The sequence below is a fragment of the Lichenostomus cassidix genome, chromosome 19, assembly GCF_008360975.1.
Source record: "Lichenostomus cassidix isolate B80296 chromosome 19, HeHo_3.0, whole genome shotgun sequence".
In the NCBI taxonomy this organism is placed as follows: Eukaryota; Metazoa; Chordata; class Aves; order Passeriformes; family Meliphagidae; genus Lichenostomus; species Lichenostomus cassidix.
The window spans coordinates 7,362,528-7,379,088 of NC_139499.1; the positions used below are offsets into that span (position 1 = coordinate 7,362,528).

Here is a 16,561-nt window from a genome sequence, read left to right on the forward strand (position 1 = left end):
TCTCTCTTCTGTGTTTTGATGGTGAACACAATATAAAGCCTGAAACCTCTGATGAAAAGGTAACCAGTTATTAAATTAGATTTATCGTCACATTCCCTGCTGGTTTAAGATCCACCAGAGCCGACAACCCCTTTCTTTGGTGATTGCATCAGGTATAATTTTGTTTTTAAGCTCCTTAGACCGAAACTCAACCACTTCAGCCCTTTGAGTAACAGCATTTGCTAATCCGTGGTATTTTGCCATTTCTTACATCAGGAAATGCCCCGCTGTGCGATAACCATCCCCAGACCGAGCGCTGCCAGGATTTTGTGAAATCCCTTACTTTTGGTCAGCGCTCTGCCGGTGGCGATTTTTTTCCATGTGGCAACTCCGGTGTGCCTGAGCAGCGGCAGCATCCGCAGCCCCCGAGTTTGGGAACACAAACTCTTGATTCCGAGTTGCACAAAGGGGTGCCCAAAGGCTCGGGGGAGCCGTGCGGCGCTGCGGGGCGCGGTGCCGGTGCTGCCCGGTCCCGGCCAATGGCTCCGCGCCGCGCTCTCCCCGCCCCGCTCGCCCCATGTGCAGAAATAGCCCCGCCGCCGCCGGCAGCGGCTTTTCCGCGGGGAGCGGGCGGCAGCGGCGGAGCATCCCGGGCCGAGCAGCCCCGATGGCCCCGCGGCGGGCGGCGGGCGGGCGCTGAGCGGGAGCCGCGGATGCCGGGCGGGGAGCGGGCGGAGCGGGCAGCGGGGGGCCGCGACCCGGGGCTCGCCGCGCCCCTCCGGCCCCCCAGCGCCAAGGGGAGCCCGGTCATGGGAGCTCGGCTGCCCCGGGGCGTGTTGGTACCTGCGGGAGATCGCCCGCTGGAAAGTCCCTTCTTCCCATGAGCAGCGCCTGCTCCTCGCTCCGGGCTCTCGCCATGGACACTATGAAAACCACCTACATCGTGCTGGAGCTCATCATCGCCGTGCTCTCCATCGCTGGCAACGTGCTGGTCTGCTGGGCTGTGGCCATCAACAGCACCTTGAAGAACGCCACCAACTATTTCCTGGTGTCGCTGGCCGTGGCTGATATCGCCGTGGGGTTGTTGGCCATCCCTTTCGCCATCACCATCAGCATTGGCTTCCAGGTGGATTTTCACAGCTGCCTCTTCTTCGCCTGCTTCGTGCTGGTGCTGACACAAAGCTCCATTTTCAGCTTGCTGGCGGTGGCCATCGACAGGTACCTGGCTATTAAGATCCCACTGAGGTAAGAGGTTGGAGAGGGAGCAGGCAGCCACATTCCCTGACAGCCTGGGCTCTGATCTTCCAGCTCTTAGCTTGCAGGAACTTCTGGTCCCTAGTGCTGCCCCAAAAGCTTTGCTGCTCACAGGTGATGAAAATACCAGAGGTTTTGCACTCACTCGCTGCAGGACTGGGATCAGTGTCTCACCTCTTGCTTCAAAATGCACCTGGAAGTTCAGTTTCTTGAGGATGTTTGTCTTGGGAGGGTCAGTGGCTTCTCAAGGGGGCCATGCAGTGATGTAATGCTGTGTTTGGGGTAGTTGTAGCTCATCTATGTAGGTATTTATACAGCCTCCTTTATTGTGGTGTCCAGGCATCTCCCAGGTACTTAAATACAGGAGCAGCCACTCTTTTCTCATTCCTACTGTGAAAGGAGAAGAGGGAAGCAGAAAAGATTCACACATCAGATTTTAGTTTTACAGTTCAGAGTCTCATCCAAGTGCAGCATCCAAGACAGGAGTTGGTTTCCTTCTAATTCATGGGAATTGAATTAAAATGGGGAAAACTGTATGGAATACAACTCACAGGCACCTCACTAATGAGCTGCTGCAGCAGCTTCATTAAGCTGAAGTGCACCAAACCCCTGGCTTTGCATTATGAACGATCTGAGTTTGTCAGTCTCAGTCTCCTTCACGTCTCATTTGTCCTTCCCTGAGAATAAGACATTGATGGAGCCCCCTGGGAGTGCAGGACAGCTCCAGGGACTGGCCAGGAGCAGAGGCTGGGGGGAGGCAGGGCAGATGTTGCACAGGGACCTCAGCTGAACTCTGGAAAGCTGCAGCTTTCCTGGATTCTGCTCATCCTCGGCATCTCCCTTGCACAAGCAATGAAGTCACCCTAAAACGACTTTAAAAAAATCCCCTTTCACTCTGTTCTGGCACCTTGCATCTGAGACCTCTCATGGGTTGAGCAAATATTAATTAGTCATCGGGCAGAGGTGGAAAAGTGTGGCTGTGTGTCATCAGAGCACAGCGCGTGGAAATTCCGGGGGATGTCGCGCAAGCCAGAGCAGACCTGCAGCAGAGCAGGGACAGGGACAGGGTGCTGCCAGCACCCCTCAGCCTGCCTCTGACCCTCCCATCCACCCAGCCAGGCTCACAGACCCTCCCTGGCTCCAGAAAATGCTTTGGTGCCTCTTCCATCCGTTCTTTTGGGGCTTTCTCAGGATGGGGGAGCAGCACAGCAGCTACAGAAGCAAGTCACATTTTCTAAGTTTCGGTTTAATCACACCCCTGGCCACGAGCTGTCAGGCACTGCTGTAACTCTATTTTTGTATCACAAGCACTTTCTGCAGCTGAGGAAACTGCTGTGAGGGGTTTTGCTCCACTGAGATCCGGGGGGGAAGTAGAGGATCAGAAATGCTCTGAGGGGATCGTTCTTCTGCTTGCAGAAGGGAAATGCTTTGCCAACTGACAAACCAGGCAGTATTTCCTCCACTCTTTTTTTCCCTGATTCTGGTCTCGAGCAGGTTTGCTCAGCTCTCCATGAGGGCAGTTCATCCCAGGGCAGTTTTGCCTCGCTTTGGGATTCTTTCCCAGCTTCTCTTTCCTCACCCCATCTCACGCCAAATCTTTTATTCCATCTGCACAAACTTCTTTATTCCTATGAGTGCTTTCAGCCTGGACACAAATGGAGACCAAGGAGTCCCATCCTGGGCTGGCTGAAGTGCGAAATTTGGATTAAACTCCACCTTGGCATTGAGGCCCATTTCACTGCTCTCAGGAGGGACCAGCAAGTAAAAAAACTCCTTTCAAAGGAGGGGATTCTCCCTCTGAGGAGAGCAGGACAATGGACAAGCCACTGCCTCGGCGACAGGAGATTTAGGGACTGACACTGAAAGGCTGATTTTAGTTGTGCAGCCAAGATCAAAAGGAGACAGAGGAGATTATAAAACTACACAGGCAAACCCCTTCTCTACTGCAGCAGGGTTTCCCCAGCAGGGCTTGGGTAGAGTTTTCTCATCAGCATCATTATTCCTGGGATGCTCCCCAGTGCTGCTGGCAGGGAGGGGAGAGGAACTTCTCCAACCACCCTCTCTGCACAGCACATGCTATGTCTGGGAGCAGGGTTGTGCTGTGGGAATGGGAACCTGGTCATCAATTTCTAGGAATGGAGACTGTAGGAAAAGCTTTTCTCATTAAAACACTCTTTCTGGAGGTCAGTGCAGAGGCTGATAGCAGGCCATGAAGTATTAAATGTTTAAGAAAATGATTTGTGCCCAGCCCTGTCCAGCAATCACAATAAATAATGTGGCTGTTGCAGAGCAGATGAGTGTCCCTGTCACATCCAGTGCTCCATCAGCTCCCTGTGGAAACCTCGGCAGGGACATGAAGGACTGGCTGTGCCACATTATTTAATACCCTTTCAGAGCTGTTTGAGAGGCTGGGCAGGCTGTGGGCTGGGGTGCACAGCAGAACTTTGCATTACAGCCAGGCTAATAATGGATTTTTCAGCTCTGTGGCTGAACCAAAAAATCCCATGGGGAAGAGGAAAATTGTTTCAGTGAAACTGGAACAGAGATGTTAGGAGGTTTCAGTGAAACAAAGTGATCCTGACCAACCTGACAGATTTTGGGTTGAGTTGCCTAACCCTTCCGATGGGGCAGTGCTGCTGTTTGAGGTCAAGACCTCCTCACTGGGGAAGGAACTGACAACTTCTCAGCTGGAGAATTGCAGAACAAAAATCTTATTTTAAAAATGGTGGTTTAGAACCCTCCCTCTTCTGGCTAAAAATATTTGCTGAATTTGACCAGAAGCCATGCATTCTTTCTGTCCCTCGAAACTTGTATTTTGTTCTTGTTTGCTTTTGATGAATCCACTGTTTGTGGAGAAGCCCCCACCCACGCTGCCCATTCTGTGCAGCTGCAGCTCCAAGCCCTTCCCTGGCTCCCTTCTCCCTTGGCCATCACCAGGATGCAGCTCCTTGCCCTTGGACATGCTGTGTCCCTGCCTCTCTTCCCACACCCTCCTGGACCCTGCTGCCTCTGTGTGCTCATCCCTGTGCCCAGGGCTCCATCCCAGCTCTCCTTTGCCAGCCTGACCCCCTCAGAAGCTCAATATTTAATATGCAAGCCAGGGAATCGAGCATCTCTCAGCAGCAAATCCATCCTGCAGAGAGCACTTGGCACAGAGGGTTTTGCTCTCTGGCTTCCTCCAGGGCTGGATTTCACCCCACAGTCCCGTAGCTGGGAGCCAAAGAAGATTTGTAGGTGGAATAAAACAGTTTCCTTTTATTTGCATTAACCCAAATCCTTTGGCCTGGCTGAGAACTGTAGGTAGGGATGGATGCCTGGAACAAATGTGTCAGGAGTTAGGGAGGGAGGAGAGAATTTGTATTTAGAGAGCAAAGGGAGAGTGAAACACTGAATAACATCAGGCTGTCCACTGGTAACTCCTGCAGGACAATTAATGTGCTGCTGCTGCCTTGCAAACATCCCAGCTGGGAACTGCTGAGGGAAAATATCCCCAGTTCCCTGTGATTTGAGCTGATCTGCTGCTTTTCCTTCCCCTCTGGATTTAATTCTCTCCCATCTTCAACTTTGTCCCTAGCAGAAGTGCAGGACTGATGTTCCAGGGAAGCTTTGCCATGACCTGGAGCAGGGTATCCATGGCCACATCCTGTCCCTTCCTGCACCTCTCTGAGTCCTTGCTGCCCCTCTGCAGCCAGAGGATCCCTGTATGGATTCACAGTCTGTTAATGGGATTGGGATCTGTTAATGGTGCTGCTCTGATCTGCCTCTGCTCCTGCCAGGAGCTGCTGCTCCCCTTATCTTTGACATGAGGAAGGCAACAGTGCTGCTCCTTCCTGCTGTCCTCCTGGGACAGATTAAATTTGGATTGTTGCTGCTTTTTCCTCATCCTTTCCAGAGGTAGCTTGGCTAATGCTGAGGCTCTGCCTGCCCTCCCTCTGTGCTCCCCAGCAAAGAATTGCTCTCAGATCCCTTTCCACTCCCAGCTAGTCACTCAGCAAAGCAGACTGGTGGGGTTTGGTATCAGGTGGGAAGGCTGGAGCCACTGGGGAGCAGAAAAAACCTCCTTGCTCTTCACCTGCCACTCTGTCATCACCAGCCAGAACTGCAGCTGCTCTTCCTCCTTGTGCCCTTGCCTCATTTCCCTAGTCCTTGCACTTCATCTGCACTCCCAGGTGTGTCCTGCTGCTCCTCTCACACTGTCCTGATTCCTGATTCCTGCTTCCAGAGCCTTCCCACCCATCAGGATGCTGTGCCTGGCCTTGGTTATCACTCACTGAGTTATAAACTTCAAGTGCCACAAACCCAAGAAGGGCAGGAGGGCTGGGGTGTTCTCTTGAGCAATGGAGCTGTCACATTTTAGGGAAGTTTGTGTCAGCCAAGCTGGACTCAGGGGACTTGGAGAGGTCCCAAAAGGCTGCCACTCGCTCCAGGCTTCAGATGCAGCCAAAACACAATAACAAAATCAGAAATAATCACATGTGCCCTCATGGCAATAAAGTGGAGAAGGGAAATCACAGCTATTTTTAGTTGTGAGCAGCCTGGTTTCCTTAAAATGCATGTCCCAGATTTTTATATCTTTCCCGCACCTCCTAGGCCACTTCCCTCCCAAAAAAACAAAAGTCCTGACAGGAAAAGGAATTGTCTTTGGGACCTCTGCCCTGACACAGCTCCTGCAGAAGCTGGGGGACAGCAGGGATGCTGGGCAGCATCAGGGATGTCAGGGTTGGTTCCAGGCTGTTGGCTGAGGGCGCTGATCTCCAGGCTGAGCCACAACCCAGACCTTTGGATTTAGGAGTTTTTTTCCATTTTGGCCAGCTCAGTCTGTAAGAATACAGGTTAATTTTAAGATTTTTTTTTTTAAAAGGCAGCTTTTGAAATCTGGCAAAATTTTGCTCCAGAAGATCTCTTGACCTCCCCTTGCAAAAAATACACAAAACCAAAATGTTTTGGCAGAAAGTGTCTTATTTTGGAGTTGCAAGTTTTTGCTTTGTTAATTATCGAGCTGCTGCTTGGAATTTTTATGAATTTGCTGTTTGTCAGAGCAACGAGCACAGACCACAGAACAGAGTCTTTGAGGAGTGTTCTGCCCCAGGCAGTGACGATGTGGGGTTTGGGGACTCCTCTTACTGTATTTGATCTGCAAGATGCCAGGAATTAGTGACTCCAGCTGTGCCTACAGATGTGTCAGTCCTCTCCCCACCCCATCAGCTCTCAGGCTTGGAGAAGTGACTAGGTTTAGGGAATTTGTGCACGCCAGAGAGAGGATTAACTCCTAATCCAATGGATGACATCAGGCCTGAGAATAAGCCACAAATAACCTGGGAGTGCAGCAGAGGGGGTGTGTCCCTTGTGTGTCTGTGTGTGTGTCCTGCTCTCAGAGCCTTCAGTGCCATGTAGGCACTGGTGGCACTGTGACCACAGCTGCTGGGCACACTGGGGACAAGGGACAGAGCACAGTCCCTGCAGGAGCAGCTCTCGGCCATGTCCCCCTTCCCAGTGCTCAAACCTTCCACGGATGTGTCCCCTGTGCTGCAGTGGCACAGCTGGCATAGGGGCTGGGTGCTCTGTCACAGCTGGCAGTGCCCAGGCCGGGAGGGGAGGACAGGATGGGCTCCTGGAGCTGCTGGAATAGGCTGGGATGAGGCACAGCTGGGCTCAGTGCTGACCCTGCCAGATCCCCCAGCCCCTGGTGAGGTTGGCCAGGGCTCTGCAGTGAGGGCAGGTGAGCAGCAGCTTGCTGGGGCTGGCAGGTGGAAAGGCAGCAGTTTGGAAACTTTGGGAAGGAGTTTAGCACCCATTTCGTTGCAGAAATAGAGATCCAGCAGAGATCTGCCATCTCCCAGCCTCATCTGTTATCAGGGCGAGCAGGGCACTGGGAGGGGCAGTGCTCAGCGCTGCTCTGGACACACACAGGATCACAGCCCAACAGCTGCCTCTCAATCGCAGTCTCTATCTCACCTCTGCCAGCCCCCTGGGGCTGCACGGCGAGCTCTGACCCTCGGGGAGCTTTGGAATGACAGCAATGCTCAGCCCCAGGCCCCAGCAGGCAGATAACGCTGCTGCAGAGCCCTGGGGGAGGTGCTGAGGAGGAGCTCAGGGAGAGCTGGGGGTTTGTGTTCTGTGGGACTCAGGAACACCTCATGGAGCACAGAGTGCTGCTGTCACACAGTATCACACACTCCTGCCGGCACAGGGACGTTTTAGGGCAGATGACAGGGGTTTTTTTTGCTGCTGTTTGGATGTCGGGGGATGCTGGAGTGTGAGAGCAGCGTGCGGGGGAATTGAGCTCATTTCCTTCCTGTGGTCCGGGGCTCTGCTCGCCTCTGTTTGCCCCAGCCCGCTCAAACCCCCGGGGTCTGAGTTCAGCTTTCAGTCACATTTTCTCACCCTGCCGGGCGAGCGAGCACAGCCAGGCACCGAGATGTCACATCAAAGCCCTCGGGGCTGCGAGAGGCGGGAGAGAGGCGCTCACACCTCGCCGGTGCTGCCCGCGCTCAACAAGCGCAGGGCTGCGAGCTCCTCCCAGCTCTGCTCCTCGCAGCATCCCCAGCTGCAGCTCCCCGCGTTAATCCCCCAGATTACCCAGCCATGTGCCATATGTAGGTTTTAGCCTAATCCCGCGCTGTCCTGCGTTCCTTCTCCCCACATTCCTGCACACCCTTTGGCTGCTCGCTGTCCTCGGGGCTCTGCGGGGATGAACTGCGCCGAGGCAGGAGCTGCGGGCTGCTCTCCTCTCCCAGCTCTCCCTCCCCACTCCGGCCAAGGAGGAGCTCACAGGGGGGAAAAACACAGATTTGGATATCTCAGATTTTAAACCCGCAGGTGTTTGACAGCCCCGGCTCGAGGCTAGGGACACGGGTTCCTCTCCACCCGCCCGGCTCATGCCAAGAGGAATCCCCAGGGCTGCCTGTGAAGCCCAGCCGGGTTTTGTCTATTTTTCCTGCCTCCTGACCCGTGAGCTCACCTGAGCCGGGGCTGGCGGGTGACAGTGGGACAATCCCCGCCCAGCGGAAGGCCGGGAGTGCTGCTGCTGTCCCCGCGCACAATAGGGACAGATGCGGGAGGAAGTGATTTGTCTGGCCGGGACAGGGACACTCGCAGATGTCCTGCTTCCCCAGCTGATAGCGTAACCATGATCAGATCTCTCGCCGCCAACTCCTTCCTGGTTAAACAGCACGGCTTTTTCTTTTTCTTTCTTTTTTTTCCCCCCTCCTCTCTAGGGTGCAATTTATGATTAATTTAAAATGTCCTGCCAGGTTATCACATCAATGATGTGATCACCATTCCGTGGCTGTGCATGGAGCTCAGTGGCAGCAATGGTGCTTATTTTGTTACAGCTCAAAAAAAATTTTTTTAAAAAGCGCAAGATGCAAAGTACAGCTGTGAGGAGGTGACAAGGACACAATGCTTGGCAGCCAAGCTGCTCTCACCCCTTGTGAATTGAGGTGTCTGTGTATTTCCCTTCACACTTAAAATAGAAATATATAAATTGTCACTGCTTGCTTGTAGCAGAGCACCTGCCTGGTCCGAGTTCTGCGAACTCCATGTGCTCATCTCCCTGCATCCAGCAGTCTGGGCACGGGGCAGAGTGGGCAGGGAGCAGGGAAGCACCAGTCCCAGGCTCCCTCTGCACAAGCCATGTGTGAGTTTGGGGTTTAAGCTCTGAAATTTTTCATCGGAGGCTGGTCTTGTTCTGGAGGCAATGGGAGAACCAACCCAAAGTCCTTGAGCAGCCTCTGCCCTGGCACAGTGACATGGATGGACAGGAGAGTGGCTCTGTGGCACCACAAGGCTTTGATCTATCCATCCTTCTCGGGACAGGCAGCATCCTTCCCCGTTCTGCTCTCTGAGATAAATCATGTGGGAATAACAGCCCCGTTCCAGAGTGCTTCCTCCAGGCTGCTGCTGGTTCTGCCCCAAGTCCATCACCCCAAATTCTGTATTTCTCCTGCTGTGCTTTCCTTGTGTGACAGAGCTCAGGGGCAGCAGGGCTGGGGTGACCTCCCTGGGGTGAGTGCAGGGGCTGGTGGCAGATGCCAGGGACGTGCAGGACATGACTCAGTTCCTGCCTTTTGGGAGCCAAACTCCTGCCTGGGAGAGGCTGGGCTGGCAGCGTGTCCTGCTCTGTGCCAGCTGTGCTTAGCACCAGCCTGGGCCACTTGGCTGCTTCCCAGCGCCAGGAAATAGCAGGAGAAATGCAAAAAACCCCAAACCATCCTGCTGACTGCCTGGAGAGCACAGCGAGCCTTCCTGCTCACTCCTTTTGGTGTTTGCTGGGATGCTCTCCCAGGAAAACTCTGGATTTTGGAGGGGCCACAGGGGATACCTGCTGTGGGAATGCCACCAGGAGCAGGGGACACCTTGTCCAGCCTCAGTGGCAGGGCTGTGGAGCCTTTGTGTCCCCTTTGGCTCAGGGCACAGCAGGAACAGCCCCAGCTGCCCACAGGGACACCTGGCAAGAGCAGCTGAGCTCTCCTTAAAGCAGTGACCTGCTGCAGTGCTTGGGACATTGGTGGCCAAGGCAGAGCTCCATCCATCAGGACAGAAACCTGACTCAGCCCATGATGGCATCAGGGCTCCCATGTGTCCACTGGGTGGGATTGGGATAATTAAAACCTTCATGGTGATTGCACCAGTAAAGAGGCTTTGCCTGGAGGTGTAAAAGGAACTAATGCATTGCCAGGTTATTTAATCCCAATAAATCATTTTAAAATATTCAGCTGTTATTTACATTAAAGCAACATTTGATGCCTCGGGGCAGAAATGCAGAGGTGATTCAATATTTGTTGTACATTAGTTGAGCAGACTTAGGTGAGTAAATTTACTTTAATAGGTTTTTTTTTTTTTGGCTAATAATATTAAGCCTAAAAGAGAATGAAGGAGGGGTTTGCTGGAGAATTCTGAGCCATAAAAATCTGTTGGTTCCTCACTGTCTGACCATGTTTTATAGAGACTAGGGAAGAGCTAGTGAAATTCTTCATACCTAGACTTGATGACAGTCATTAATTTCTTTTTTTAAGCCTGTGCTCGTGTTCACTTAAAGGGCAATACAGGCAGCCTCCCACCAAATAAGGGTATTAAGGCAGCAACAAGGTAATTAATGAACACTTCTAGGCTATCAGGCTATTCCAAATTTCACCTTGGGCTCTTCTGGCTGGCCACAGCAATGATCATCATCAATACCTGCCATCAGCTGAATGGAGAGATGGTGGGAGGGATTTGCAATGCAAATTCTGGGGAAATGAAGAGCTAACCTGAGCAGGGCAGTTGCTCCCTGTGAATAACCATCTCCACCTCTCCCTGGGCCTCCAGCCCTCCCCATGGCTCAGCTCTGGCCCTTGCAGACTGGGAACCCAGAATGTTTTTACATCTCCTCTCAGAAGATACAAAAATGCACGTGCCATGATCAGCTGCAGCTCCGCTGGGAGCGCTGGGAAGAGCGAGCAGCTCTAAAATAAACAGGCCACCAGTACAGCCACTGGAACATTGAGTGGCTTTTGACTGGTCTTGTAAACCTTCAAGCCAAGCCTAATCTTTGCAGAAGAGTTCAGGAGAAGAGCAGATGGAAGAAGTCTTATTTGGGGTCAAATGTTTCCAGCAAGAGGCAGCACCAAATGTCACCAGCCTGGGACCTCAGCATGGCCACAGAGGCTCCTCCTGCTCCTGAGCACACAAAGCCCTCCACTCTTTCTGTTTCTGAGCCATGGGCCCTTTGGCATTGTCCAGTCTCACCATGGTCATTTTTGGGATGGAGCAACTGGAGAGATCCTCTCAGCACATCAAGGATGAGCCACAGAGCCACCGTTTTCCCTTTCCACGTGCAGAGCTGAGGGTCAGCAGCAGCTCCTGGTGCCTCTGCAGCCCTGACTGACCTTGGCCAATGCTGGAGCTCAGGACTCAAACTTTGGAATTCTGTGGACTTGCTCAAACCTCAATGATTTCAGGTCCCACAACCCCAGAACAGCTCCAACTTCTGAAAACTTAATGGGGGCTTTCAAAAGCAACAGACTCGACCTCACTGATGCCCTATTTGAGAACTTCTCATCTTCTGAAGCACTGAAACCTAATAATAATGAGAGAAAAATTCAGGAGAAGCCCCTCAGTGGCTGGACCTGCCCTTTAGACATCAACCCATGGATCATGCTGACAATTCAGCAGTGCCCAAACGTGGCTGCTGCTCATGCATCCTCCCAGCCAGACCAGGTCATGCTTGAAGAAGAAACTGAGGGCTCTCCAGCTCCTCTTTGCCCCCCAGCTGGTGCTGGCAGACCCCCACTTTCCCCTCCTGTCTTTGCTCAGCTCACATGGAGGCAATGCAGTGATTCACAGGCACAGCTGCAGTTCTGTGGGAATAAAACCCTCCCCTGCCTCATGGGCCGGAAGAAAATCAGAACAAACGTTCTTAGGAAAGGAGGAGCAGGGTAGCCAAGCCAGAGTAAACAAGCACGGAGAGAAGGGTGTGGGAAGGAGGGACGTGTGTCAGCCAGCAGACTCTCACTGGCTGTGGACAGGACAGGAATGGGTTTCTCATGTTGTCTTCTGGCACTCGCTGGTTCCTCCTATCTCCAGGGTGATCTGACTGATGCTTTGATTTTGGCTCCTGCTCTGGTTGCACCCAACCAGACTTTTGGCTTCTGCTGCTTTAGGTTGCAGCTCTGCTTGTGTCTCTGAGCAGCTGAGGGCTGGAGGGGCCATGGAGGGACTCAGTGGGGTGAGGAAGGTGTGGGGAAGCAGAAAGCTCAGCACTGCACCCACTTGTCCCTGAGCCACAGCAGAGCTTCTCATAATTCCTGTGGGACTGAAGGATAGAATTTAGCACCAGCATTGCCCCAGCTGCACAGGGTCAGCCCAGGGGTTGGTGTGGCCCAGCAGCTGCCCCAACGTGCCCAGCAGTGGCTGCTCAGAGCCAGAGTGCATCAGGCACAGAGGGAGCCTCCCCTGTCCGTGCCCTCCCGGCAGCTGGTGGTTTATGATCACGCAATGATAGAGCCTTTTTTAAGACTTGGAGTCCTTTCCCTCCCCTTGCAGGGGGTTTGTGGGCTGGGGCAGTGCCTGGCACCTCTCAGGAATAGTAAATGAGTCACCTCCCCAAATCACTTGTGTGGGTGGAGAGCACAGGTGAGACTTTTTTCCCCCTCAGGTGATCACAGAGGTGAGGCCCCCGCGTGGGTGTGGGTGTGGCTTTTGTCTCATTAACACTGATGGCTTTCACTGCAGGGAAGTCACCAGTGCTCATTTTTGTAACATCTCTTGTGGTTTTGTCCCTGGGAACTGCAGGTACAACAGCCTGGTGACCGGCAAGCGGGCGAGGGGACTCATCGCCGTGCTGTGGCTCCTGTCCTTTGGGATTGGACTGACCCCACTCATGGGCTGGAACAAAGCCATGAGCGGCTGTCCCAACGCCACCAACGAGACAGGGGCCAACCCTGGCACAGAGCACCACGGCTGCTTCATCTCGTGCCTCTTTGAGAACGTGGTGACCATGAGCTACATGGTCTACTTCAACTTCTTCGGCTGCGTGCTGCTCCCGCTCGTCATCATGCTGGGGATCTACATCAAGATATTCATGGTGGCCTGCAAGCAGCTGCACCAGATCGAGCTGATGGGCAACTCCAGGACCACCCTGCAGAAGGAGGTGCACGCAGCCAAGTCTCTGGCCATCATTGTGGGTTTTTTTGCCTTCTGCTGGCTGCCGCTGCACATCTTGAACTGCATCACTCACTTCCACGAGGAGTTCTCCAGATCCAAGCCCGAGTGGGTGATGTACGTGGCCATCATCCTCTCCCACGCCAACTCCGTCATCAACCCCATCATCTACGCCTACAGGATCAGGGATTTCCGCTACACCTTCCGCAAGATCCTTTCCAAGATCCTCTGCAAGGCCGACGACTTCCCCAAGTGCCCCAGTGACAACAACCAGCACTTGACTGTCATCAACATCGACTCCCCGATGGCCTCGGTGACTGTATGACCCTGTCCCTCCTGCCCCCTGGGTCCCCAGCCTGTCCCTGGCACTGCCCTTCCCTGTGGGAACAGTCCCAGCGAGCTCCGACAGGAGTGCTCACAGATGACCACTATGCAGTTGTGCAGCTGTGTTTTTATTTTTATTTTTGTAATTAACGTAGTGCCTCGTAGAGGAGTGACCTGAGCGGGGACACTGAGTGCAGCTCACCCTCCTCTGTAACCCCAGGGGGTGTGAGAGCTGTGATCCTGTCGTGTTTCCTTTCCAGGTGTTTCCTTTCCAGGTTGGACACTGACTGGGGAAGACTCACCTGCTGGGGGGGTGTTTCCCCAATTGTGCTGCTCATGTCAAGTCATAGGATCTTTATTTTAATTATTATTATTATTATTATTTTTTAATATTTTTATTCATTTAGGAGTAATAATTTTGTGTCTGTTTTTTGAGTTGTTCTCTAAGTCCATACTTGACAGCACTTTGGTAATACCTTAATTATTCCATCAATTGTTTGATGCAGCTTGTATTCTCCGATGGGAAAAAGTCTTACTTAGCCCAGTTGCTGGTGTGAAACTGAATCTGTATTCCAGGCACTGAGGGGAGGCAGGGACTGTGTGGATGGGAAAAACAGATCAGAACTGGCCAGCCCAGCATGGAAACCCTACTTTGTGAAAGATTTGAGAAAAGCCTTGACCAGGGTTTTAGAGCAGAGGTTTTACTGCCTTTAAATCACTTGGGTGCACAGGATGGTGCAGCCCAGTGCTTCAGGTTTGCTTCCAGATCTGTCCTCAGCTATCAAAATGCAGGAGGCAGAAGTGCCCCAATGGTCTTGGCTCATCTGAACCAGAGCCACTGAGGTCAGTGTCACTCTGCCTGGGGACATGAGCTCTACAATTAGGTTTTTGCTCCCAGGTCAAAACTTGGCAGCCTTGCAGTGCTTCTAGAAGTGCAGATTTTAGCTGTGAGAGCTGGAGTTCATCTGATTCCTAAAGCTTGGTCTGGCCAGGGCTCCTCTGCAGCCCTGTAAGCCCCTGAAGCTGTGAATGCCTTTATTTTCCCCTAGTAGTAATTTTTATATTCTTATTTTTTCTAATGCTGGCCTGCATCAGTAACAAAACAAGAGACCAGAAGGGAGCTATTGTGTGTGAGAATCTAGAATGCCCTGGCTTGTGAGCCAATTTTGACCAAGCTCTCTGGGGAAGAAGCTCACCTTGCAGGTTGTCACTCTGAGTGAGGCCAAAGCCCACTCAACAGCAGAGAACTCTTAATTACACTGCAGGTTAATAACTCTGCCACCACAGCTCAGTAATTACTGCACCAATCCAATATAACTGTGGTATATGTATATGTAACAGTCAATATAACTGTGATATCCCAAACTAGGCAAAGGCAGAGAGAACAGTGCATTAATTTGGGAAGAAGAAGGTGATGGTGGAGCAGAGATGCAGCTGCTCTTGACTAGCTCAGACCTGCCACCACCTCGCTGTGGGGATGTCCAGCTCCCTCTGAAGCACTCGGTGCCAGCAGCATCACCATGCAACTGGTGACAGGCTGGAGTGCAAGAATTAAAGTATTAAACACACTTTTTGGCAGTAACTCGTGCAGGGAGGCAAAGAGAGGCAGCACGGCTTCTAGTGCCAGGCTGCAGGGAAGGAAGTTTAAACACAGCCAGTTACTGAAGAAAAGGGCCAGTGGATAAACTGTGATGCCTGGAGCAGTTTGTCCCTGAAAAATTGTACTTGAATCACACAGAAATCAACTTTATATTTTTTAAACTGTGTTGCACTAAAAGGGGGGGTAATACAAGACCCCAGGAGTTTCATTTCTCTGGCATATATAATGACAAATACAGTGTAAAATCAGTTGAAAAGCTAATCTGAAGAAATCTTGTTCCTGCAGCATTCCCTCTGCCAGCTGGCAAGACCTGCAGGCAGCAGCTGCAGGAATGACTTTGGGCCCACCATGCACAGGGAATGGTTCACTGGGAGTGCTGGATTTCACTGCCCTTGCAGCAGCTCAGCTGTGAGAGCCAGCCCCAAACCTGGGTGAAATCACCAGTGAGCTCTCAATGGCTTTGTCCATGTTTATGCAATGTCCAAATTTAGCTACAGCTCAGTGTATCTCCAATATGGGCATTCCCAACAAGAGCCTGAGTAGTTCAAGTCCCTGTCCCAAGTGCTTCTCCTTTAACAGCTCCATTCAGCTTTGCTGCATCTGCCTTGGTCAGGGTCCAGCTGACACAGGGAGCCACCTCCTGCCATTTGGGCAGGGCCTGACTCTCTCCTCCGTTCATTCCTTCCCTTCTGTGTTATCTTTGGCTGTGTTCCTCCTGTTAATCACGGCTGGAAACAAGCAGGGTTTCACCTGCAGGTCTGGCAGTGTTGCCAAGTGGTTGCAAGCCACATTTATCTTCACAACAAAAGATGTAATCACTCCCTCTGGCTGGCTGAAAACGACCCAAACTCTCACAGCACCAACAGAGTGAAACTCTCAGTGCTGTCACACCAAAAGAGAAGGTCCAGAACACTTGTCCACATATGAGAGCTTCCACTGCAGCTCAGCATCCACCACTGCTCCTCTCCTACACCTCTCATGAGCCAGAATTCCTGCAGATGGATGTGGTGCATCCTTAGTCCAGCTGTGCCATTGGGTTGTCAGGCATTAACTCTGGCTCAGGTCATGGTCACTGGGCACAGGATGTGCCTTTGTGGATCCGAGCCAAAGATATTTCAAGGCAAAATAAAAATAGGACACCTCCCTTGCCCCCCTCAATAAAAAGCTCTGAAGGTTTCTATAAAAATGTGAAGTAAAAATGGCAGAGGAACTTTCTGTAGCAAGTGCAGCTGTCACTGCTCACTGCTCTGATGTACATAGATGGATGTGTTTTCCTCATGTTGCTCAGATTTTGTATTTGCAGTAACTGTTATTTACATACAAAATGCTTAATTTACCACCCACACAACCTGGCTCAGCCTGTGCCCCTTTATTTCTCGTGGTTGATGCATTCACATGGTGCAGGATATGAGGCCACACTGCACTCAGGGAGGACAGAGCATGGACAGGGAATCACAGCTGGAAGGAGTTGGTTCCCAGCCCAGGGCTGGTGTGTGGACAGGGAAGCAGCCTTGAGGTGGTCAGTGTGCCTGAAAATGGTCGATTTAAAGCACAGCAACCACAATGGTGCTTCCCAGGATCCTGTGACAGTGGAAGCACAGAGCTGTCACAGTCTCAGGGTGCTGAGGGGTCCCTGCTCTAGGTTTTGTCACTGATGAATCACAAATTGCTCTAAGCTGCCACCTGCAAGGAGCCACAGCAGCTCTGTAATTTGAGGATCACTGCTGGCCTGTTTGCATCCCCACATCACAATTATTACAG

At 52.2% G+C, this 16,561-nt stretch overlaps 1 protein-coding gene across 1 annotated transcript; it reads left to right on the plus strand.

Annotated features, from left to right (window-relative positions):
- Window positions 1-582: 582 nt before the first annotated feature.
- On the plus strand, window positions 583-16,152 carry ADORA2B (adenosine A2b receptor). Its single transcript, XM_085078788.1, has 2 exons — window positions 583-1,224; window positions 12,508-16,152. The coding sequence occupies exons 1-2, from the start codon at window positions 860-862 to the stop codon at window positions 13,199-13,201; spliced, it is 1,059 nt and encodes a 352-aa protein (XP_084934914.1). The 5' UTR covers window positions 583-859; the 3' UTR covers window positions 13,202-16,152.
- The last annotated feature ends 409 nt before the right edge of the window (window positions 16,153-16,561 follow it).